The sequence below is a fragment of the Drosophila serrata genome, unplaced genomic scaffold (genome assembly GCF_035046125.1).
Source record: "Drosophila serrata isolate PLE 108 unplaced genomic scaffold, ASM3504612v1 contig_116, whole genome shotgun sequence".
Lineage (NCBI taxonomy): Eukaryota > Metazoa > Arthropoda > Insecta > Diptera > Drosophilidae > Drosophila > Drosophila serrata.
The window spans coordinates 499,561-517,764 of record NW_028257014.1 but is presented as its reverse complement, the minus strand read 5'-3'; the positions used below and the strand labels follow the sequence as shown (position 1 = coordinate 517,764).

The 18,204-nt window shown below is 41.4% G+C and overlaps 2 protein-coding genes and 1 long non-coding RNA gene across 4 annotated transcripts in view; 1 reads left to right on the top strand and 2 right to left on the bottom strand.

The window, feature by feature from the left end:
* tow (target of wingless repressor) overlaps nucleotides 1-18,204 on the bottom strand; it is a 54,044-nt gene that overhangs the window by 7,959 nt on the left and 27,881 nt on the right. For both annotated transcript variants that reach the window (XM_086825880.1, XM_086825890.1), the window contains exon 2: nucleotides 17,687-17,923. The gene's annotated coding sequence lies outside the window, so the exon portion shown is untranslated. The remainder of the gene's footprint in view (nucleotides 1-17,686; nucleotides 17,924-18,204) is intronic.
* LOC147644681 (uncharacterized) lies at nucleotides 2,103-3,995 on the top strand. Its single transcript, XR_015270138.1, has 2 exons — nucleotides 2,103-3,035; nucleotides 3,107-3,995. It is a non-coding gene; the product is annotated as an uncharacterized LOC147644681 (long non-coding RNA).
* On the bottom strand, nucleotides 7,916-10,477 carry LOC110178761 (zinc carboxypeptidase). Its single transcript, XM_020945998.2, has 5 exons — nucleotides 9,622-10,477; nucleotides 9,044-9,559; nucleotides 8,748-8,841; nucleotides 8,377-8,673; nucleotides 7,916-8,317 (listed from the first exon to the last, which is right to left on the bottom strand). The coding sequence occupies exons 1-5, from the start codon at nucleotides 9,769-9,771 to the stop codon at nucleotides 8,124-8,126; spliced, it is 1,251 nt and encodes a 416-aa protein (XP_020801657.2). The 5' UTR covers nucleotides 9,772-10,477; the 3' UTR covers nucleotides 7,916-8,123.

Here is an 18,204-nt window from a genome sequence, read left to right as displayed (position 1 = left end):
AAAATTTGTTTCCCTCGAAGATGGCTAGGAAGATTCAGCTGATGATGCTTATCAAGAATATATATGATTTATGGGGTCGGAAATTACTGCTTCACTGCGTTTTTCGCTTCGGACTAAGTTGTAATACCATTTTTTAGTAGATATTTACCAATATTTTTATATGAAAATTTGTCCTAAAACCAAATCTTACAAATCTCGTAGCTCAGCCAAAAAGGCATTAATTTAAATTCGGACAGCGGTCCTGTGTTAGTTTTTGTCAGGTTAATAAATCTGCATAATCCATTTACCATCTTAAAAAATACGGTTTCTGCCAATTTTTGGCAATTTTAACGATGTAACCCCTTATAAAATTTTGCAAAAATCGAAAAAAATTTGTTTTCCTCGAAGATGGCTCGGAACATTCGCCTCTTGATGCTGATCAAGAATATATATGGTTTATGGGGTCGGTTATGACTTCTTAACAGCGTTACACGCTTCTGAGTAAAATTATAATACTCTGCAAGGGTATAAAACGCCACGTTGTTACTGAATAAACAATTTAACCTTATTGATAAAATTTAAAATACATTATCAAATAATATGTTGGTTTAAATTTATGCTTTAAAAATCATAAAACATGATAGAAAATAAGAGAAATACCAGCAAAAGTTTGCAAACATACTATTTAGGAAAAAATATATACATATATTGAAAAAAGAAAAATATCGCGCCCTGTCATGTTAGGCCTCATTAATTTCCACAGCAGTGATTCCTGACCAGCGCTCCGCTCCACTTCCTCAATGGACCGAAGGACCAGAGCAACCCCCTCTGAACTCGCCCTCGTACATTACATTAGATGGGACATGTAGATGGCATTATTTATTGCATAATAATGAAGTGAGAAACGTTACAAATCAAAACACTCGACAGCAACGAGATAAACTTTTGTCCGCTTCCATTCACTCGATTGTCCCCGTTTCTTTTTTTATCATTATAATATATTTTTGGGGCAGAAACGTTGGCATTTTTTCCATGCGTTTGTCAGCCGCAACGGAATTGAAACGTTTGCGCTTTTATTGCCACGGACGTGTGTCGTCCTTCTGGGGGGCAGGACTTTGCCTTCGCCTTCGACTGAGGGGTGGGCATCTCGGACTGGTGGGAAAAATATGAAATCTATATGGCCATGGCGGACAGGAAGTAATATACAACAAATGCGAAATGATATCGTCCCATTGATCTGGGAAGATGTCTCGAAATGGTGTTCGGATTTTGTGTCCTGTAGGGATGGGTAGCGCGAGATGGGAACGCTTTCGCTGGGGATCTCAGGAATAAGTATAGAACATAGGTTATTAATATAACTCTTGAAAATAATATATTTAAAAGGTAGGGTTTTCTTAAATTTGAATAAAGTAAATTTGCCCCTCAAATTTTGAAATTATTATAAAAATTTTAACAAATTGTTAATTGTAGCCATCTAAAAATATGAATTGTTTACTCGAAGAGTTGTCAAGTTGAATCGTAATTTTGATAATCAAAATACCATAAAATCTTATTAGAAATCATTCATGGGTCTATTGAAACCCACAAAATCGAAATAATCCCACGAAAAAGGAGTCACGGCGACCAACCACCCCAAGTCCCCAACGAATTATGACAGTCCTGCCAAAGGATTGTCCCTTCGTTTAACTGCTGATAATGGCGACATATGTTTCTGTCACATTGTCTAACATTTTTCCCGCGGGCTGCTACAGCACAGATTGAACCTGCTGCAGAGTCCTGCCAGCATTTAGGCAAATTTTCGCACTCCTTTCGCCCCCAAAAAACAATTTGCATAATTTGCAGCGATTTTCCGCAGCTCCTTCCTGTACCAGCTTCGGCTCCTGCGGATTTTGGGAGGACTGCTGATGGTTTTCGATGACGTTTTGTTGAGTTTAAATCGTCGGCTGTCGATTGTGACTATCATGGGATGTGGGCGTGTCCGGCGGCCACGTGACCGCACGCGTTGTGTTGAATTTAACACGGAACTGGAGGTCCTGCCACCATCCTTTCCCGAGACACTTGGGTGCAATGCAAATGGGGTGCGGGCCAGCCGAGTATTCCAGCTCGAGAGTATTTTCTTTTTTAACTTTTTGCGGACGCGTGCAGCCAATAAGTCCTTCATCACTTCCGCTTCAGTTCAGTTCCGTGATTTTGCACAAATAATGTTTTGATTGCGTGGCAGCGTGACGTGTAATTATTATCGCCGCACACAATCGCCGCCAAAACAACAAAGGATAAGCCTTACGGACTCCAGGCGCTTCAAAGGAGCGGGATTCTCTGGGGTATCCGGGCGGAGAGCTGCGGCAAAGCAATTAAAATGATTTGCCAAATTCAAACCAGCCAGAAGATCCTACCAACTGCAAAGGCTGGGATATTGGTCTAAGTGCCCGAAATCGAATGAGTTCTAACTGACTTGATAAAAATCATTATAATTAAACAAAGGCAGAGGAATGACTTAAAAAATATAAGACTAATATGAAAAACATAATTCAAAATATGAGAAACACGCAATAACATATATACAAAATATTAAATCGAAACTTTTCTATCATATATCAATTATTTTATACTTTAAACCCATCAAAAATAGACCCTTTTAGAGACCGAATACTCATAAATTACTTTAATTAAAAAGAGAAGAAAACCCGAGTATCAAAAAAAGAGATTCCCTAAGAAAACTTTTTTAAGGACTCGCACTCGACTGCGTCAAATCAGAAATTAAAAATGGCTGGAAAAAAATTATGCAAATTTCTGGTTGCGTCCAATCCTTTACAGGGACAGGCGAGGAAATTTCATTAAAAACAGCAGCAGCTCCGAAGAAATCTTTTGATAAAAATTAAAAACTTTCCGCTGAAGGACAATTGACAGACCGGACAAAAAAAAAAAACGAAAGGAAAAAATGGAAGAAAGATGCGAGAACGAAAATAAAACAGCAGAAATTGTAAAATGATGAAACAAGGAATTAAAACAAGCAATAATAAAATATTATGACAGCGTGGAAATGAGCCGGGAATAGGGTACGTAGGCGTTGAAATATTTAAATATCGCCAAGCTGCTTTTATATATAATTTTAATGTCCTTCTTCCAGAGCCTCTTACGGTCCAGCCAAGTGGAGTGCGACTTGCGACTTGCGACTTGCCGCTGCTGCTTTGCATAATTATATTCATTGAAAACTTATTTTCTTCAAGTTTTCCGCAGCAGGAAAATATTATATGGGGAAAAAACGAGGAAAAGGCACCAAGCAGAAAAGAAATCCAAGCGAGGAGAGCTCTGAATTGAGTTACAACGGGAGAAGGCGAGAAGAGAAACAGTTTTTGACATTTAATTGCTAGAGAACTTACTGCCTGGAGAAGTGAAGTGGAGAGGGGAGTGGGGAGTGGGGCCAGAGTAAGGGGAAGCTGGAGGAAACCGAGAGGAGCTGCTGCCCAAAAGTCCGTCACTCCACTTGGAGAAACTCGTTTCAATGGCCGGACCTGAAGATGCTGAAATCGCTGCTCCGGCTGCCTCTGGTGAAGAGGACCAAGAGCTGAAAAAATGTAACATGATTTAATGACATGAATTATTTATGAGTTTCCTGTCAATCAAAAACCACGTCAAAGCATTTTGATGGCGATGTCAACGCGCCAGTGAGCAAAACACACGACGCTCCTGCTACCCCGAAGAGGACGGACGCAGCGCATCCAAGGAGCGTAAAAAATAAAATACAAAATAAATAAATAAGTAAAGAAATGATGCCGGCTGCCAGTTGCCGGCTGCTTTCCTCGAAGGTAGCCTCAAAATATATTGTGGGTTAAAAGGTTTCACAAATAAGTTGCATCAGACTAACATGCTCTTGAAAAGCGTAAACAATAAACAATAATTATATAGGGATAAGTTATTATTATTATTATTTCTTCTTTAAGTCCCTATATAGTATAGTTTCCTATAAAAGTCATCTAAAGTTGTATCTTTAAAATATATTCCCTCTTCGAGTTAAATTCCCCTCCCTCAGGCAGCCAATCAATATTTTTGGATAAATGCTAACCAATAGCTGAACAAATGATATGCTAATTTCTAAGCTTTTTAATCAAGCCAAAACCCACGTTCAATTTGCATTTTGTTTACTTTTTTCCCCATTGTTATGCCCAGGCCTAGCTGTTCCTGGTTCTGCCCTTCGAATGAAATCAATCATGTAATTTATGTTAGGATAATATGCTCAGCGAGCAGCCGCAGACGGAGGAGCTTTCAAAATGGACTGTCAAGAAATAAATATTTAACAATAATTGATTTAAAAGTCGTACGTAAATGTACCAGGACAAAGGACAAAGGACGATGGAAGCGGCGTCCTCCTTTCGTTTCGAAACGCTTTTTTAAGCCGCTTGGCACGTGGGTAAAGCAACGGCTGTTCGTGCCAAGGGGGAGGATGCACCTTCTCCGGGTTTTTTCTCCCGCTAAGCAAACATCCTGGCGCCAGGATTCGGACTTGGCCTGCGCCTTTTAAGCATCCAAATTATAGAGAATATCCTTTAAAAAGCTTTTGACTTCGCTGACTGCCTGCGAGGTCGGTTGGTCTGCTGTATATGCAAATGTCCTTCATCTGCTTAGCGTCCGGAAAGTTGTTTTCTTATTTTCCAAGGCAACCCAAGATGCTTTCCGGGATCCCTCCTTGGTCCTGGTTCCCCCACTCCCTGTTCGCAAATCGCATTTGCATGCCTTTGTCTGAAGCTGACCTCGTCTTCGCTGCTGCGTCAGGTGTTGCCTACAGGATACTAATGTCCTCCTGTTAACGCTCTTAATGGCACAGCCAAGCTGCCTGCATAATGGAGTCCTCCCACTCCCAACTCCTGGCTTTTTTCCTGCCCCACAACTGTCTCCATCTCCCAGCTAGCTGCATTCATTCACCTGCGTTGTACTCAATGTTAATGACATCTCCTGGGCCAATGCATCAGGCCTTTTGGAGCGTGAGCCCAAGAAAAACTAGCTCAGCAGAGCAAAGGGATTCTGGGAAGACGGAAGGTGATCTGGGAACAGTAAGCGAGAACCTATAAATGGGAAAAGAACAGAGGAAGATCGACCTATAGATGTTCTCTTTGGACTTTTAATAATGTCCCCTAGTTTGTATTCAGTATGGACACTTCCTTGGCTTTGTTACTCAGTTCAAAACGAAGAAACAAGTCTTTAACTCCTAAATCTAAGCTTGAAAGAGCAATCAGCGATCACATATACCCCAATAGGTAACATGGATATTCACTCTTGTCATTCCTCCACCACTCGGCTCCCTCTGGGTAGCATCCATTTGGGTAACCGGGTAGACAACAGAAATTAGCATTACTTCCGAGTGATCGCAATCTGCGCATACTAATTGCTCGTCGTCGGAGTTGGATTCATTCATGGGGGCAGGCAATATCATTGAGGGAAGGCCCCTGGTCCAAACTTGGCATTGCCTGAATGATTCTTGTGCTGCTGTGATTTTTTCCAGCCTGTCTAGACGCTGGTGCATATAAGGTAAGTTGGCGACGGGAGACCCGAGACCAGAGACTCGTCTTTGGATGCGTTGGATGCGTTGCGATGCGAAGAGCCTAAGCCCGAGCCTTTGTATTCTCCATCGCCTTCTTGTCTCCAGAGCTCAGCTCATTCCCGGGAAAACGAAAACGGGAACGAGAACCCTTGGCTTTCCTGCGAATCGAGCACAAAACACCAATCATCCACATCATTGTCAACACGCCAGCATCGCCAGCGTCGTCTCTCTGTCGTCGGTCCATAAACGGATGGCCCGCGTTGCCCATTTTGGGTTTTCTGGCTCTGGGGCCTGTCATAACTCCTCCTGGTAGGCGTACCAGGGATCGTTGTCTCCAGAGCGCCAGCGCGGAGTACTATGCGATCATCTCATCCGATTCTAAGCGATTCCATGCCCATTTGGCATTGCCAAACGTCCAAAAAAGGCGCAGACGCCGCAGCTTCATGACGCGCGTTGGGAATATCCAAGCACCAAGTCGTCGTCGTCATACTTTCCCTGCTGTTCCAACGACCATATGCCATATGAGCTCCTGCATCTTGGAGCTTGAAGCCTGGAGCTTGGAGCTTGGAGCTGCCCCAGCTGGCCAGCGTTCTCAAGCGCTCAAAGTGTCAAGCGTCAATTGCTGTTGAAGTTTATTGCCTTGGCAGCAATTAAAGCCGATTCTTTTTTTTGTATTTCGGGGGCTTGGTGACCAAAATCAATCCACTTTGATTTGATTTCTTGATTGGCTGTCCAGGGAATTGAGAATGCATAATTGAATTATCAAATTACGAGGTGGTGCTTTGATAAATAATTGTTATTCCCGGGGGGGACTCGGTGAGTCATTGGGTGTTTCTGGGTTGAATTAATTGTTTATAAATGCAATTAAGTAGAATTCAAGTTAATAAACATTCAGAATGTTGGCCTAAAAGCATATTTTATGGTGTTTGATATATGTTGTTAAGCTTACTAAAAGTGAGAATGAGCTTGAGATCGCGTAATATGTGTTCCTTGGGTTTCTCAAAGAAAACATTCCAAAAGCGCACAATTAGCGCACACATCCCTCCAAGATGGAGACTATACAATGTTTGGAGTTAGGAGATATAAATCTTTTAAATTTACTGCCGCAATAACTCTCCTTCGGACAGTTATTTTATACAAATTAGAAATTTACACTTTGTTTCCCAAACTCCCAGAGCTTACTGCAATTTGGCTAAGTAAGTTTTTATTGCCAGGTTCAGCTCGGTAGGTAGGATTCCTTCTACCTTAACTCAAAGAGAAAAATTCATCACCGCAATATGCGCAACATATACCTAAAGCACAGAAGGAAAAAAGTAACAAAAAAGCAAAGAAAACTCCGGAAAAAAGAAGTGGCTGTGGCAGTGGCAGGAAAATTGTCATAAAGGTGCAACTGACAACAGCAGAAGAGGCGACTGGCGACAGGACCGGCGAGAGGTTAGTAAATTTCAATTTATATGCAGAGGGAAAAGTGAGTGAAAAAGCAGGCACCCGGGCACCCACAGGACATGGGACACGAGAGCCAAGGATGAGGAGGAGCTGGGGGCTTCAAGGAGCTAGCGCAAAAAGTGTCAACGTTATATTTTCTCGAATTTTCCAAGATTTTTCGTGCCATTTTATTTCCCATCTCTTGCTGTCATCACTTGGCTTTTATTTATTCTTTTTTTCAGCTATTTTTGGTTGCCAGCGACGCAAGTGGAAAACGCAATTTCATTAGACAAATTGAAAAAAATAAGTGCAAGCTTCGTACACAACAAAAACAAAAAAGGACTCCTATTATATACCATATATCCCCGGGAACGCAGCTATATACTCCCTATGTACCAGCCAGAAGACTGACGCCATGTTGTGCGGACCATCTGAAGATTTCACGCTGGTCGCCTGTCATTCGTTGTCCTGGCTTTTCCCACATTTTCCCGGACTCGCGCATACGTGTAGGAGCGGAATGGCATGGAAAATATGTATATAATTATATATATGTATATGTATATCCAACTGCGGAGCAGCCTCGTCCTTGTCCAACAGGATGCTGCGCGCGCGTTGAAAAGAGGCGGAGACTCTGCCCAACCGGAACCACCAACACTTGGAGTTGCGAGGAGCTGAAGCTGCCGGAAAAAAAGGCCAAAGAAAGCACCGAATGCAGCCCGGACTCTCCGGTCTCTCCGGTCTCTGTTCGGCAGCACACACACTCGCCTCGCTTTTCCGCTTTTCCCCCACAGAAACAACGATGCGTCGACGCTGATTGGAAGCTTCGGCAAAGCAGCTCGTTTTTGGGGCGGAGCAAATGCTTTCGACGCAGTGGCGCCACCGAATGGGGGAGAGCCTTGGCCACACGAAAGGGGGTTTCGTGTCATAACTTTTAGTTAATTCATAATTTTTATAATAACTTTTAAGCAATTTGAAGTGATATTTAAATTCTCAGCTGGATTTAAAGTCACTATAATGCTGTCTAAAGATATACTGATTAACAAAATTTCTAGCACACTTCTGAAGGAGATTTCAAATTTTAAGCTTGCTATTTTATAGAAATGTCTATTCTGATCATACATAAAAGAAATATGAATGATTATTTAAAAGTTGTGGATATCTTTTAATATTCCTTTAAGACTACCTAAAGAATATCAATTTCCCTAGCCGCGTTAATCATCCCAACAAACCCCTCAGTCACCTCCCTGGCCACTGGAATAATGTCCTCCGGCGGCAGGACGAAACCCAATTGACCCTTGTCCCTTAGCTCGATGGTATATGGAATTTTGATGCCCTTCACCGCATAGGCCCATTCTTTGCCCGATCCGGAGACTTCATCTGGAAAATAATATGCATTAGACATGATTATTAATTTTAGAAAACATCATAAAACTCACAAAGAGTGGTAGCACTGGATCCATAGGTGAATACAGTGCCATATCTCCGGAGTAAAGCATCCGAAAAGCCCTTGGCCACATGCATCATCTGGGGATAATGCTCTGGGAACTCCGAAGCGGTGTGGCCCCAGGGAGAAAGTACGTACTGCCCGTAAGAGTGAAGGGATATATAGATCTTGATAGTTCCCTCTGGTATGGAGTTGTTTATGAAGGCAGTCAACTGACTGATCTCGACATCGGATTCCGCCGAAGGACCAGCATAGGTTTCATCGCAGAAATCTGAACTGGCGCCAGTTACTGAAAGAAAGGTAATAAAGTTTACATATAAATCGTATATATTTAATTATTCTTTAATCCTCATTAATACTTACACATCCAGAGATAGTCAAAGTTGCGGTTTAGATCTGTTCCAACACATTCCCCCGTTGGATCCGAGTTCAAACGCGATTTGCGCCAAAGACGTTCCTTGAGGTCGTTGAGGGAATAAAGATAGAGATTATCAGCGGGTAATAGACCTAATTGATTACTAGTTAGTATACGTAATATGTAGATAAGATAAGCGACTTAATAACATTATTAGCACGTATTTGATCTGATCGCTAATCTTATCTGCGGCGGCACTTTCATTTCATATTCCATTCATAGAATGTATTATGTAAACACTCACCACTTCGTGCGAATATACAAATCCATCGGTGTTCAGGACGGGAATGATGTACCAGTCCACATTTTGGGCTATATCCCTGACACCAGGATTACGGGGCACCAGGAGCTCATCGATGAAGTAGGTAATGGTCGATGACGTGATCCACTCGCGGGCATGGATGTTGGACTCTATAAAAACGGCGGGATTTCCCTCTTTATAAGAGACCTTCACCCCTCGAATGGGTCTGCCCTCGTGGGAGTTGCCAATGGTGAAAGGTGTGACTATGTCGGGAAATCGGGACTCTATCAGGTCTAGCCAGGTGTATATTTCATCCAGGGTATGGAACTGGGTCCACTCCATGGAGCTTATCCGTTGCTTCGGCCTTTGGGCATCGATGTGATACTGCACATTGTCAATCTTGAGGCTATAGCTAAAGTTGTGGTTGATCAGGAGGTGTTCGAAGGTCTCCTGGTATTCAGGAGGGAGCATAATGTCCGAGGACTCCCCCAGATGACGAGCCTCACGCCAACTGCTGAGCTGGTTTTTTAAAAATACCAGTTAATAAACAATAATACATAAATGCTGAACGTCAAACTCACCTTTAAGACCTTCTCCTGACTCCTGAGTAGCTGGAACTGCTCCAAATCGTGGATCTTCACATTGTACACCTTATAGTTGTCATAGCGCACTTGGTCAAGACCCAAACCAAGACCTAAGTAGGCTAATACCAGAAGAATTCTAACCCACATACCGTTCGATCGAAAGGCCCAGAGGTAACTGAAGAACTGCCGCCTGATTAGGCATTATCGCTCAGACAACCCGTGGAGCTAACTTCCCGAGAGTGTGTGTGTGGCATTTTATCAGCTTAACAAAAAAAACTATTTCGGGGCGCCTGAAGAAATCGAAGAAAAAACCCAAAGCCCAGTCTTGAGGCAGCTCGAGTTGTCTGAGCACTTGGTACTTAGGCTGTCTCTCAACTTTGCACATAAATTTTGTGCAACGGCAGCCCATTTCATTGTAGGTCATTGCATAATGAAGTTACCGCCCCGAGGCCCATAAATTTCCCTTGGAGCTCGCAGAGATTTTCCACAGACCGCCTTCGGTCCGCCGCTGTCTTCTGTCTTCTGTTTGAACATTTTGTTTAGGCCTTTTCGGTTTCAGTTTCGACCAGAACTTGCCGCTTGCCTCTCTTTTTTATGTCCTGTGGCGAGTGCTTAAAGGACTTGGTCCTGGTTGGGGCTTTGGTCATATTTTGCGCGGGTCTTAGGGAAACACGACTCGGTCGTTGTCACCGCATGAGGTGCGTCAACGTGTGTCCTGTAAGTCCTGTTGCTAGGTGTGAGGTTTTCCTAAGCAGCCTGGCCAGGACATGAAAGGCGCATCAAAGTGGATTTCCAAGGGGCGAAATATTTCGCAAAAATGTTAATGGCCGTGTGAAATATCGGGAGAAAATGCAAAACTCTTCCGTGGTCTTCAATCTGTTCAACTTTTGTCTGTCCGAAAACGAAGGGTGAAGAATTTACGCCCACGTTAAATCAGGGATTTAACAGCAATTTACAATGCTACTAAAATAAGGTGAATAGTACACGTAAAAGTTGAATAAATTCGTAATTCATGAGATTTGTTGTTCCACAACTGATTTTAAACATTCCTCATACCGGAAAGAGTTTAAAATTCAAATTAAATTCTAATAAAACAACTATTGAGCGGTCATTCAGAGTCATTCACTTTTTTATGAATCAATGCATATTCACTATACAAATAGCTATTTATATAGGCCTTTAATGTATCACTATTTTTGTGATACAGCATTTTGCGGTAATTTAAGTTTCAATTCACACCAGGAGCGATGGAAATAAAGCCACTTCCTAACCTTCTTTTGCACCAATTAGCAGCGGATTATTTGATTAGCCCGCTAATTGCCTTGTCCTGCCACCGCACAGAAAATAATACTAATTTTGTGAACACTTATTTCTTATCAGTCGCCATAAAGGCGAGCCCGGCAGGATTAAAGTCGAGGCAAGGAGTCGACGCTCTCGCAGGATTACACACAGCCTGCGGCTGCGACTAACTTTCGACGAAACTTTCAACACCTTCTTTGGCGGCGTGGAAATTGCAGAAAACTTTTCAAGCAACACTTGTCGTGGCGCGTGCGATAAGCCAGCGCCGCATTTTTAATTACCAAAGTCCTTGGTCCTTGGGAGCCCAAAGGGGACTTGCTTAAAGTCAGCTTTAAAGTGTCATAAATATCGCGGCCTTAACATTTCCTGCAGAATATAGCCGTTCTTTGCAGCGACCCTTTTAATTGTGTAAAAAGTGAGGCGGCCATAACATAAATCTCGTAGCTCCGCTGGGAGGACAGGTCGTATGCTTAATATTTTTCACTTGCGACTCGGCGACAAAAAAATGTCAATGCCGGAAAGCGTTTAGCATTCGCTTTTTTCTCTTTTCGCCGTGGATTTAATTAGCCTCAAAATGTCCGGAAAATGGCAACCTGGCATGCCACATGCGGAGGCAAGTGTCCTTGCGGACGGCTCTGGATAAGCCAAGGAAGTTCGTGTCCGTTTTGAGGAAGGAAGTTGCATGTTCATTCTCAAGTTCAATTTGCTGTTTTCACCAGCATTTCGGGACAGCCAGAAATGGATTTTGAGGCGGAAATGTGACAGGAGAAGGAGACCACGAAAGGAAAGCTTGTAGTTGAGAGAAGGGAACAAAGATTCATAATTATATTTACAGGTTATTATTCTATATAATCCCTCTATTATCTACCAATATTAACCATTAGCATAACTTTTGAGAAGCGCAGAGAGGGGCGATTCTCAAACCCGATTTCTTAATTACAATTCCGAACAATTAGAAAAAGTCATTGAAAGATTCAATTATGGTAATTTAATTTCTAATCTTCCGTTCTTAATGACTTTGCTGCCTTTCATTTCCATCATTACCCCATATAAAGCTTCTTTAAAGTGCACGAACTGCTCAATGCAATGTCTCATTAATCCCCCTGCTTTTTTTTTTATGTAATTCTCACCTAAATCCCTCCTGCATGCTCCACGGCCATTACATATAACATCTGTGTGTACGAGATCTACCGATCGTTATCACTATAATTATTACTTTTTTTTGCCCACTCTATTGTTAATTTGACTGCATTTCCAAGTGGAAAAAGAAAGCCCAGAACAACTGCGGCGGCTAAGTGGTTCCATGCGTGGACACGCCCAACTGGAGCGGCAATTATTGTTACCCCCCGGTTAAGACTCTGCAATTAACGCTCGAGCATCGCCATCTAATTGCCGAATAGGCACGCTCGTGTGATCCCGATGCCATATCCCATATCCCATATCCCATATGTGAATACCTTCCCCTCCCGACAACGTGACAACGTCTTCAACAAGTGCCAAAGGTGGGATGACTTCGCGCTGGAGGGCGTGGCACATGCCAATGTGTTCAGTAAGCGATTATTTTTTCAGTTGAACATTTTCCAATTGTTTTCATTTCGTGTGTTTGCTTGCCGCTGCTGCTGGCTGTCTGCCTGCCTGCCAGCTATTTATTGTTAAATGAAGCGATTTGTTTGTTGTCGTTATGCGTCGAAGCGTTAAAACATTTTCGCTTTATTTTTTCTACTCCTGGAAAAATTGTTTTTGCACTGCGAGAGAATCGGAGAGTGGCAGGCAGGAAGCTAGCATCAATAGCTTCAGGCCAGAGTGGTTGGGATTTTTCGGCACATCGTCGTGCGGCTTGGCTCAGGTGGAAAGTGGTTGGAGCAACTGCCTTCTAAGCGCCATTCTCGATGTGTGAATTCCAAACAAGCTGCGGCAGCTGTTCAGGATCCAAGCAGAGATGGAGGTATTCCCAGAAAAAAACTATGAGATTTTTTGTTGGCTTGGGTGAAGCAAGTAAATACTATGAGAATCGCAGAGGAGGGCGCTGTATTCAAGGATTTGATTTCGCTTTTTAAAAAGAGCTGTCTTTAATACTTGAAAATATTCAAAAGAATGTGTTTTATTAAACGCTTTGTACTGTATTTAAAAATTTCAATCAATCTTCCCCAGTTTTTGAAACCATAAAGGTTTTCTCTATGGAACATTTATCATAGGCTCCCTTACGCTCACATCATTGACTTGATTCCACCTTGACATTCTTTCGTCTTGTATGTAGAAGGTACCCACATCAGACATGCTAACTAAGTCCTCGACTGGGATGTGGATGTGGATGTGGATGTGGCTGTGGATGTGGCTGTGGATATGCTGATGCCACCGTGGGCGTTTGTCTCCGCCTAATCCGCTTTTAAAGTAAGTAACAAAAGTAGAGAAAATAAAACGCAAACCGGAAATCACAAGTCAAGTTGATGAACTGTCGCTGTGGCGTAGCTGTCCCCGTACTCGTCTGCAAAAATCGGGCAGACAAAAGAGACCTCTGGCACCTGCAGAAGAAAAAAAAGTTTGCAGACACATTTGGACCCTTTCTTGCCCAGCTTCACTCTTCCTCCACCCCTGGGCTTAGAGATTTACGCATTTATTTTGCATTTTTTATACACCACACAAAACATGCGCGCAGATTTAAGAAAAAATTGCTGGCAAGCAAGAAACGAGTTGGAGCTTTGAGTTTGGTTAGAAGCATTTTTCGGCTCGGTTCAGTTCAGTTCAGTTCGGTTCAGTTTGGTTTGGTTGTCGATTTGCCTGCGTTGACATGACAAAAGGCTTGGATCTGCATACATTTGCATGTCATTGGACATCAGGCATCATCAGGCAAGGACACTGAAATCCCCTTAAGACATTCGGGGATTGCTCCAGAACAAGCCGTTTGCCCACGTTAACAATATGTTAAGTTGCCCCAAGATACATTTCCAACCTGGGCCGCAACGAGTTAATCGCTTAATGTCGCCCTCTTTCCCGGTCTTTCAGTCATTTGTCAGCTGTCCGTTCTGACTTTTCTGGATTTTCTGTGGGTCGAATGTCGGATATGGGTGGGGATGGGGTTTTCCCTTTTGAAGGGGCGGCATAATTGCAATTTGTAATTTGTTTGAATTAACTGCTGAGATTCCAATAGACTCACACTTTATCACCATGGAGTTCTCTGGAATTTTTTAACTTTTAAGAGGGTCTTGTAGTGTTCCTTATTAAATAACTTGACTCTTAACATTCTCATTGTACTTTTACTGTACTTGTACCCTTTACTACTATTGTAATTTATTTGAATTAACGGGTGAGATCGCAGTCATTGACAGCCAAACACCCCCCAAAGACCTCTCTCCAATTCCCAAATTTATTGCCTTGGCCCATTAACAAAAGTGGCAAATTGCTTTCGGTTGGTCAGCACTCGAGGCTAATGTCCTCACTATTTACTGACCAGAGAGATCTCCCTTTGCCACAGCCCTTGGAAAGGTAATAAATATCAAAAGCACCCTAGAGGCAAATATTTACTTTAAAATTGAAACCCCCAACCCTGCTCTTCCCTGTTTGTTCAAGCTGCGAAAGTGCGTGAAAGGGTTGGCAGGCGGCTTAGTAAAGGCAAAAAAAAGGAAAATGTGGGAAAAGAAGCCTTTAATGGCCTCGCTTTTTGATGTTTCCTGAGCCGTGGGTGTTGGCAGGCAATTGGCCAACTCCCCCCTTTATCAATAGATATCCCCTTCAACCATCAATAAGGTTAAGATAAATATATAGAATAGGAAACCGAACGTTGCATGCGTGGCTCGAATTCAATTTGAAGCTATTTTCGGCATTTTTATTGCTTACTAAATTGTTTTTATAGGCTTTCGCTCTACCCAAAAAAAAAAAAAAACCAGCCAGAAGCCATTCTTTAATTTCTCTATTTTCCAGTGCTTTTTTCTGGTCCGTTGTTTTATCTCTTCTTTGGTTGCTTTTGTTATTGCGGCAATTGCCAGACCATAAAAATTAACAATTAACAGAGCGCTCGAAGTGAACAATCGCAAATCGTGGCTTACAAAATAGCCGTGGAAATGCCAAGGATATACAAGAAAAAACAAAAGGAAGCTAGCTTTGGGAAACCGAATTTTGTATACCTTTTCAGTTTTTTACATTTTGAATGCGAATCGGATTGAATACGACTTTTTTATTCACATTCTTTAATTCGATATCTTAGCGATAATTTTTATTTATTTTTTGGACAAAACAAAATTTCCAAAAAAATTTTAACTAAGTCAAAAAGACAAATCGGGAAACTTTCTGAATTTATTGAGTAAAATAATAAATTTATTTCTGGAAATATTATTCTCTTTATAAAAATCAGAAATGACGGAGGAACTTAAACTTGGTTATGATGTTGATAATGGTTTGAGAATGTATAGTTTTTCTGCCATAACGTAATGGTAACTAGTCTGTACTTCTCCATTTATTTATAATACTGTAGGTAAATGTTATATTTAAAAAATTAAGTGGTAATTTTGCCTAAGCCTTATGACTTGTTAATCTACCCTACATTAAACTCAAACACAGAGCATAATTATGAGACGGAAGACTGGCAAACTGAGCCGGAGCCGACGACCAACGGACAGGGCCGACAAAAAGGGTTATGAATGTGAAATTGTCATGCAAGAATTAGCCATGTTCTATGTTCTGGCCACGTTACGAGTATTTCGTTACATTTTATATTTATTTTTTCTTTTTTCCACCATTTTATCCCCTTGTCTCTGTGTGTTTTTCTTTATATTTCGCTGTGTTTTGTGGCTAACCGTCACGTGAGGTGAGCTTGGCTTGGCTTTTTATGGCTCCATTCGGAATGGCAAGGAATGTCAGCAATTATTTTCGAAATGCTGGAAAAACAATGCTAAATGTTTGCCATGTTTGCTTGACGCTCAGGAAACGTAAACATTTAGTGTAGTCGTAGTGCAGGGAGGATTTCCCCCCCACCCACTGCCTCTTGGAGTGCCTCATATGCATTCATAACTAACTCCCCCCTGCCGCCGATGGAAAATGCATTTTAATGTGCGCAAAAATCCAATTTAAATTCAGAGCATTTTCTCCTCTCTCTCAGCAGACGAGACGCGCAGCATGCAATCACAAAATTAGTTTGGCGACGAGATAAGAATTTTAGTGCCCCTTTCCCCATATCTTATGGCACTCTATACTCTATATCTATATGTACATATCAGAATATATACACATATATATATGTATATATGTTGTAATGTGTATAAATCAACGAAATAGTAGAGGCAAGCTCTCCGGCAGATGCAAACAAATTCCAAATAATTCCTGTGAGCGACGTGCAAAATTCATTTGACAAAATGCACAAAAAAGCAATTTCGAGTTGCAGACAAATTGAAATATATACATATACGAGGGTATGGGGGCGGGGGCGTGGTGCTGCAGTGACAGTTGGGTAAATAAATAAATATATATGTACATATGTAGGGAAGTATATAAGGAAAAGACGAACGAGGCTGCTTTCTATGTACTTGTGGCTGACGAAGATGCAGCCACCACCTAAAAGTATGCTACGAAAACAGACGAAGCTGCTGCCGTATGTGAGGGGCGCCTCTATCTGCTTGTGTGTTTGTAAGCTTTCCTCCGAGTGTATACGTGTGTGTGGGTGTGTAGGGTGTGCGCCTCGCCATTCGCGCGTTGAAAATAGGAGGAGCTGAGAAAAACTTTCCATGCGCAGTTCGAATTGCAAAAAAAAGGCAAAACATAAAAATATCAACGTGCAAAATGCGCAAAAATGATTGGAAAATATCACTTGAAACCCAGGGAACTTGCTTGCGTAAAACTATGAAATTTTACTGGGTTTCTTAATACAGAATTTTTAAATGGCTTTAGAATGCAAAATATATATTTTCATAGAATGATTTCCAAGATATAACAAAATCCTTAAACACCTTTGAATTTAAAGCATTAAACCACTATTATATTTAAATAAATCTGATTATTTTACCTTTGCCAAGATCTGTACATCTGTACAATTTTTTGTTTAAAAATAAATTCAATTTTAAGGTATACACACGAACGAATGGTTTCGGAAATGACTTTATTACTGCATTGAATTTTGTTTTTAGTTTTATGAAAATCGGAATACTATATAACTGCCAGAGAAAAGAAGAAAAAATTTAACTAGTAGAGGATCGGTAAATATCTTTTAACAGTCACTAACTCTGAACAGAAAGTAACTATGAACAGTAAGTATCTATGACCAGTAAGTTTCTATGACCAGTAACTATGATCAGTAAATAACTATGATCAGTAATTAACTATGAGCAGTAAGTAAGTCTGAACAGTAAGTATCTGTGATCAGTAAATAACTGTGATCAGTAATTAACTATGAGCAGTAAGTAAGTCTGAACAGTAAGTATCTATGATTAGTAAGTAACTATGATCTGTAAGTATCTCTGACCAGTAAGTATGTATGATCAGTTACTAACTTTGAACACTAATAAACAATGACTTGCAACTTTTGTAACTTAACACATTTCTAAAACTAGGCCGGCAGAATTCACTTCGTTTCGGGGATGTTAGAACCAGTTGGAAATTATATGCACAGGTGTGCGAGATTTGTTTTGGCACAAATTTAAGAGCAAGCTATTTAAATGAAACTATGCAGTTATTCTTCTATATAATTTAACTAGTATATAAGTCGGAGCCTAGAACTAGGCCTAATCCCACCTACAGCTTCTTCATAAATAAAATAAATGTCATAATTAAGACTTACCGCAGTAAAGGACACGTCATTGTTTACTTCCTTCCAGTGTAGTGACCAAGATTGGGTGACTTTATCCAAAGTAAGCTTCTTCCTGGTCATCCAGATGTATTTCATTGGCCACGTCATATTTTTGGGTTCAAAGGGTGATCACTTGCACTATGACTTGAGATGTTAACACTAGGTACCCCTAGGACAGACTGAGGCGCGCGCGCCCTTAGCGCCTCTATTTATAGTCCCCGAGCAGAGCTGAGAAGAGCAGAGAAGAGCAGAGAAGAGCAGAGAAGAGCAGAGAAGAGCAGAGAAGAGCAGAGAAGAGCAGAGAAGAGCATAGAAAGTGAGTGTGAGTGCGTGGGAGAGTAGGATTTGCCTCTATAGATTAACATAGAGCGATTAACATAGCGAGAGAGGGGGAGAGGCAGAGAGGAGCAGCGAGCTGATATTTAATTTAACTATAAACAATAAGTAACTATGAGCATTAAGTAACTCTGATCAGTAAGTACCAATGAACATTAAGTAACTCTGAACAG

Excerpts from the sequence above, each read along its gene's own strand:
- LOC110178761 (XM_020945998.2), bottom strand. The coding sequence starts at position 9,771 with ATGTGGGTTAGAATTCTTCTGGTATTAGCCTACTTAGGTCTTGGTTTG. Across the intron at positions 8,842-9,043 it reads TTGTATATTCGCACGAAGTG|GAACGTCTTTGGCGCAAATC; the intron begins GTGAGTGTTTAC and ends AACGACCTCAAG. Across the intron at positions 8,674-8,747 it reads CTTTGACTATCTCTGGATGT|TAACTGGCGCCAGTTCAGAT; the intron begins GTAAGTATTAAT and ends CCTTTCTTTCAG.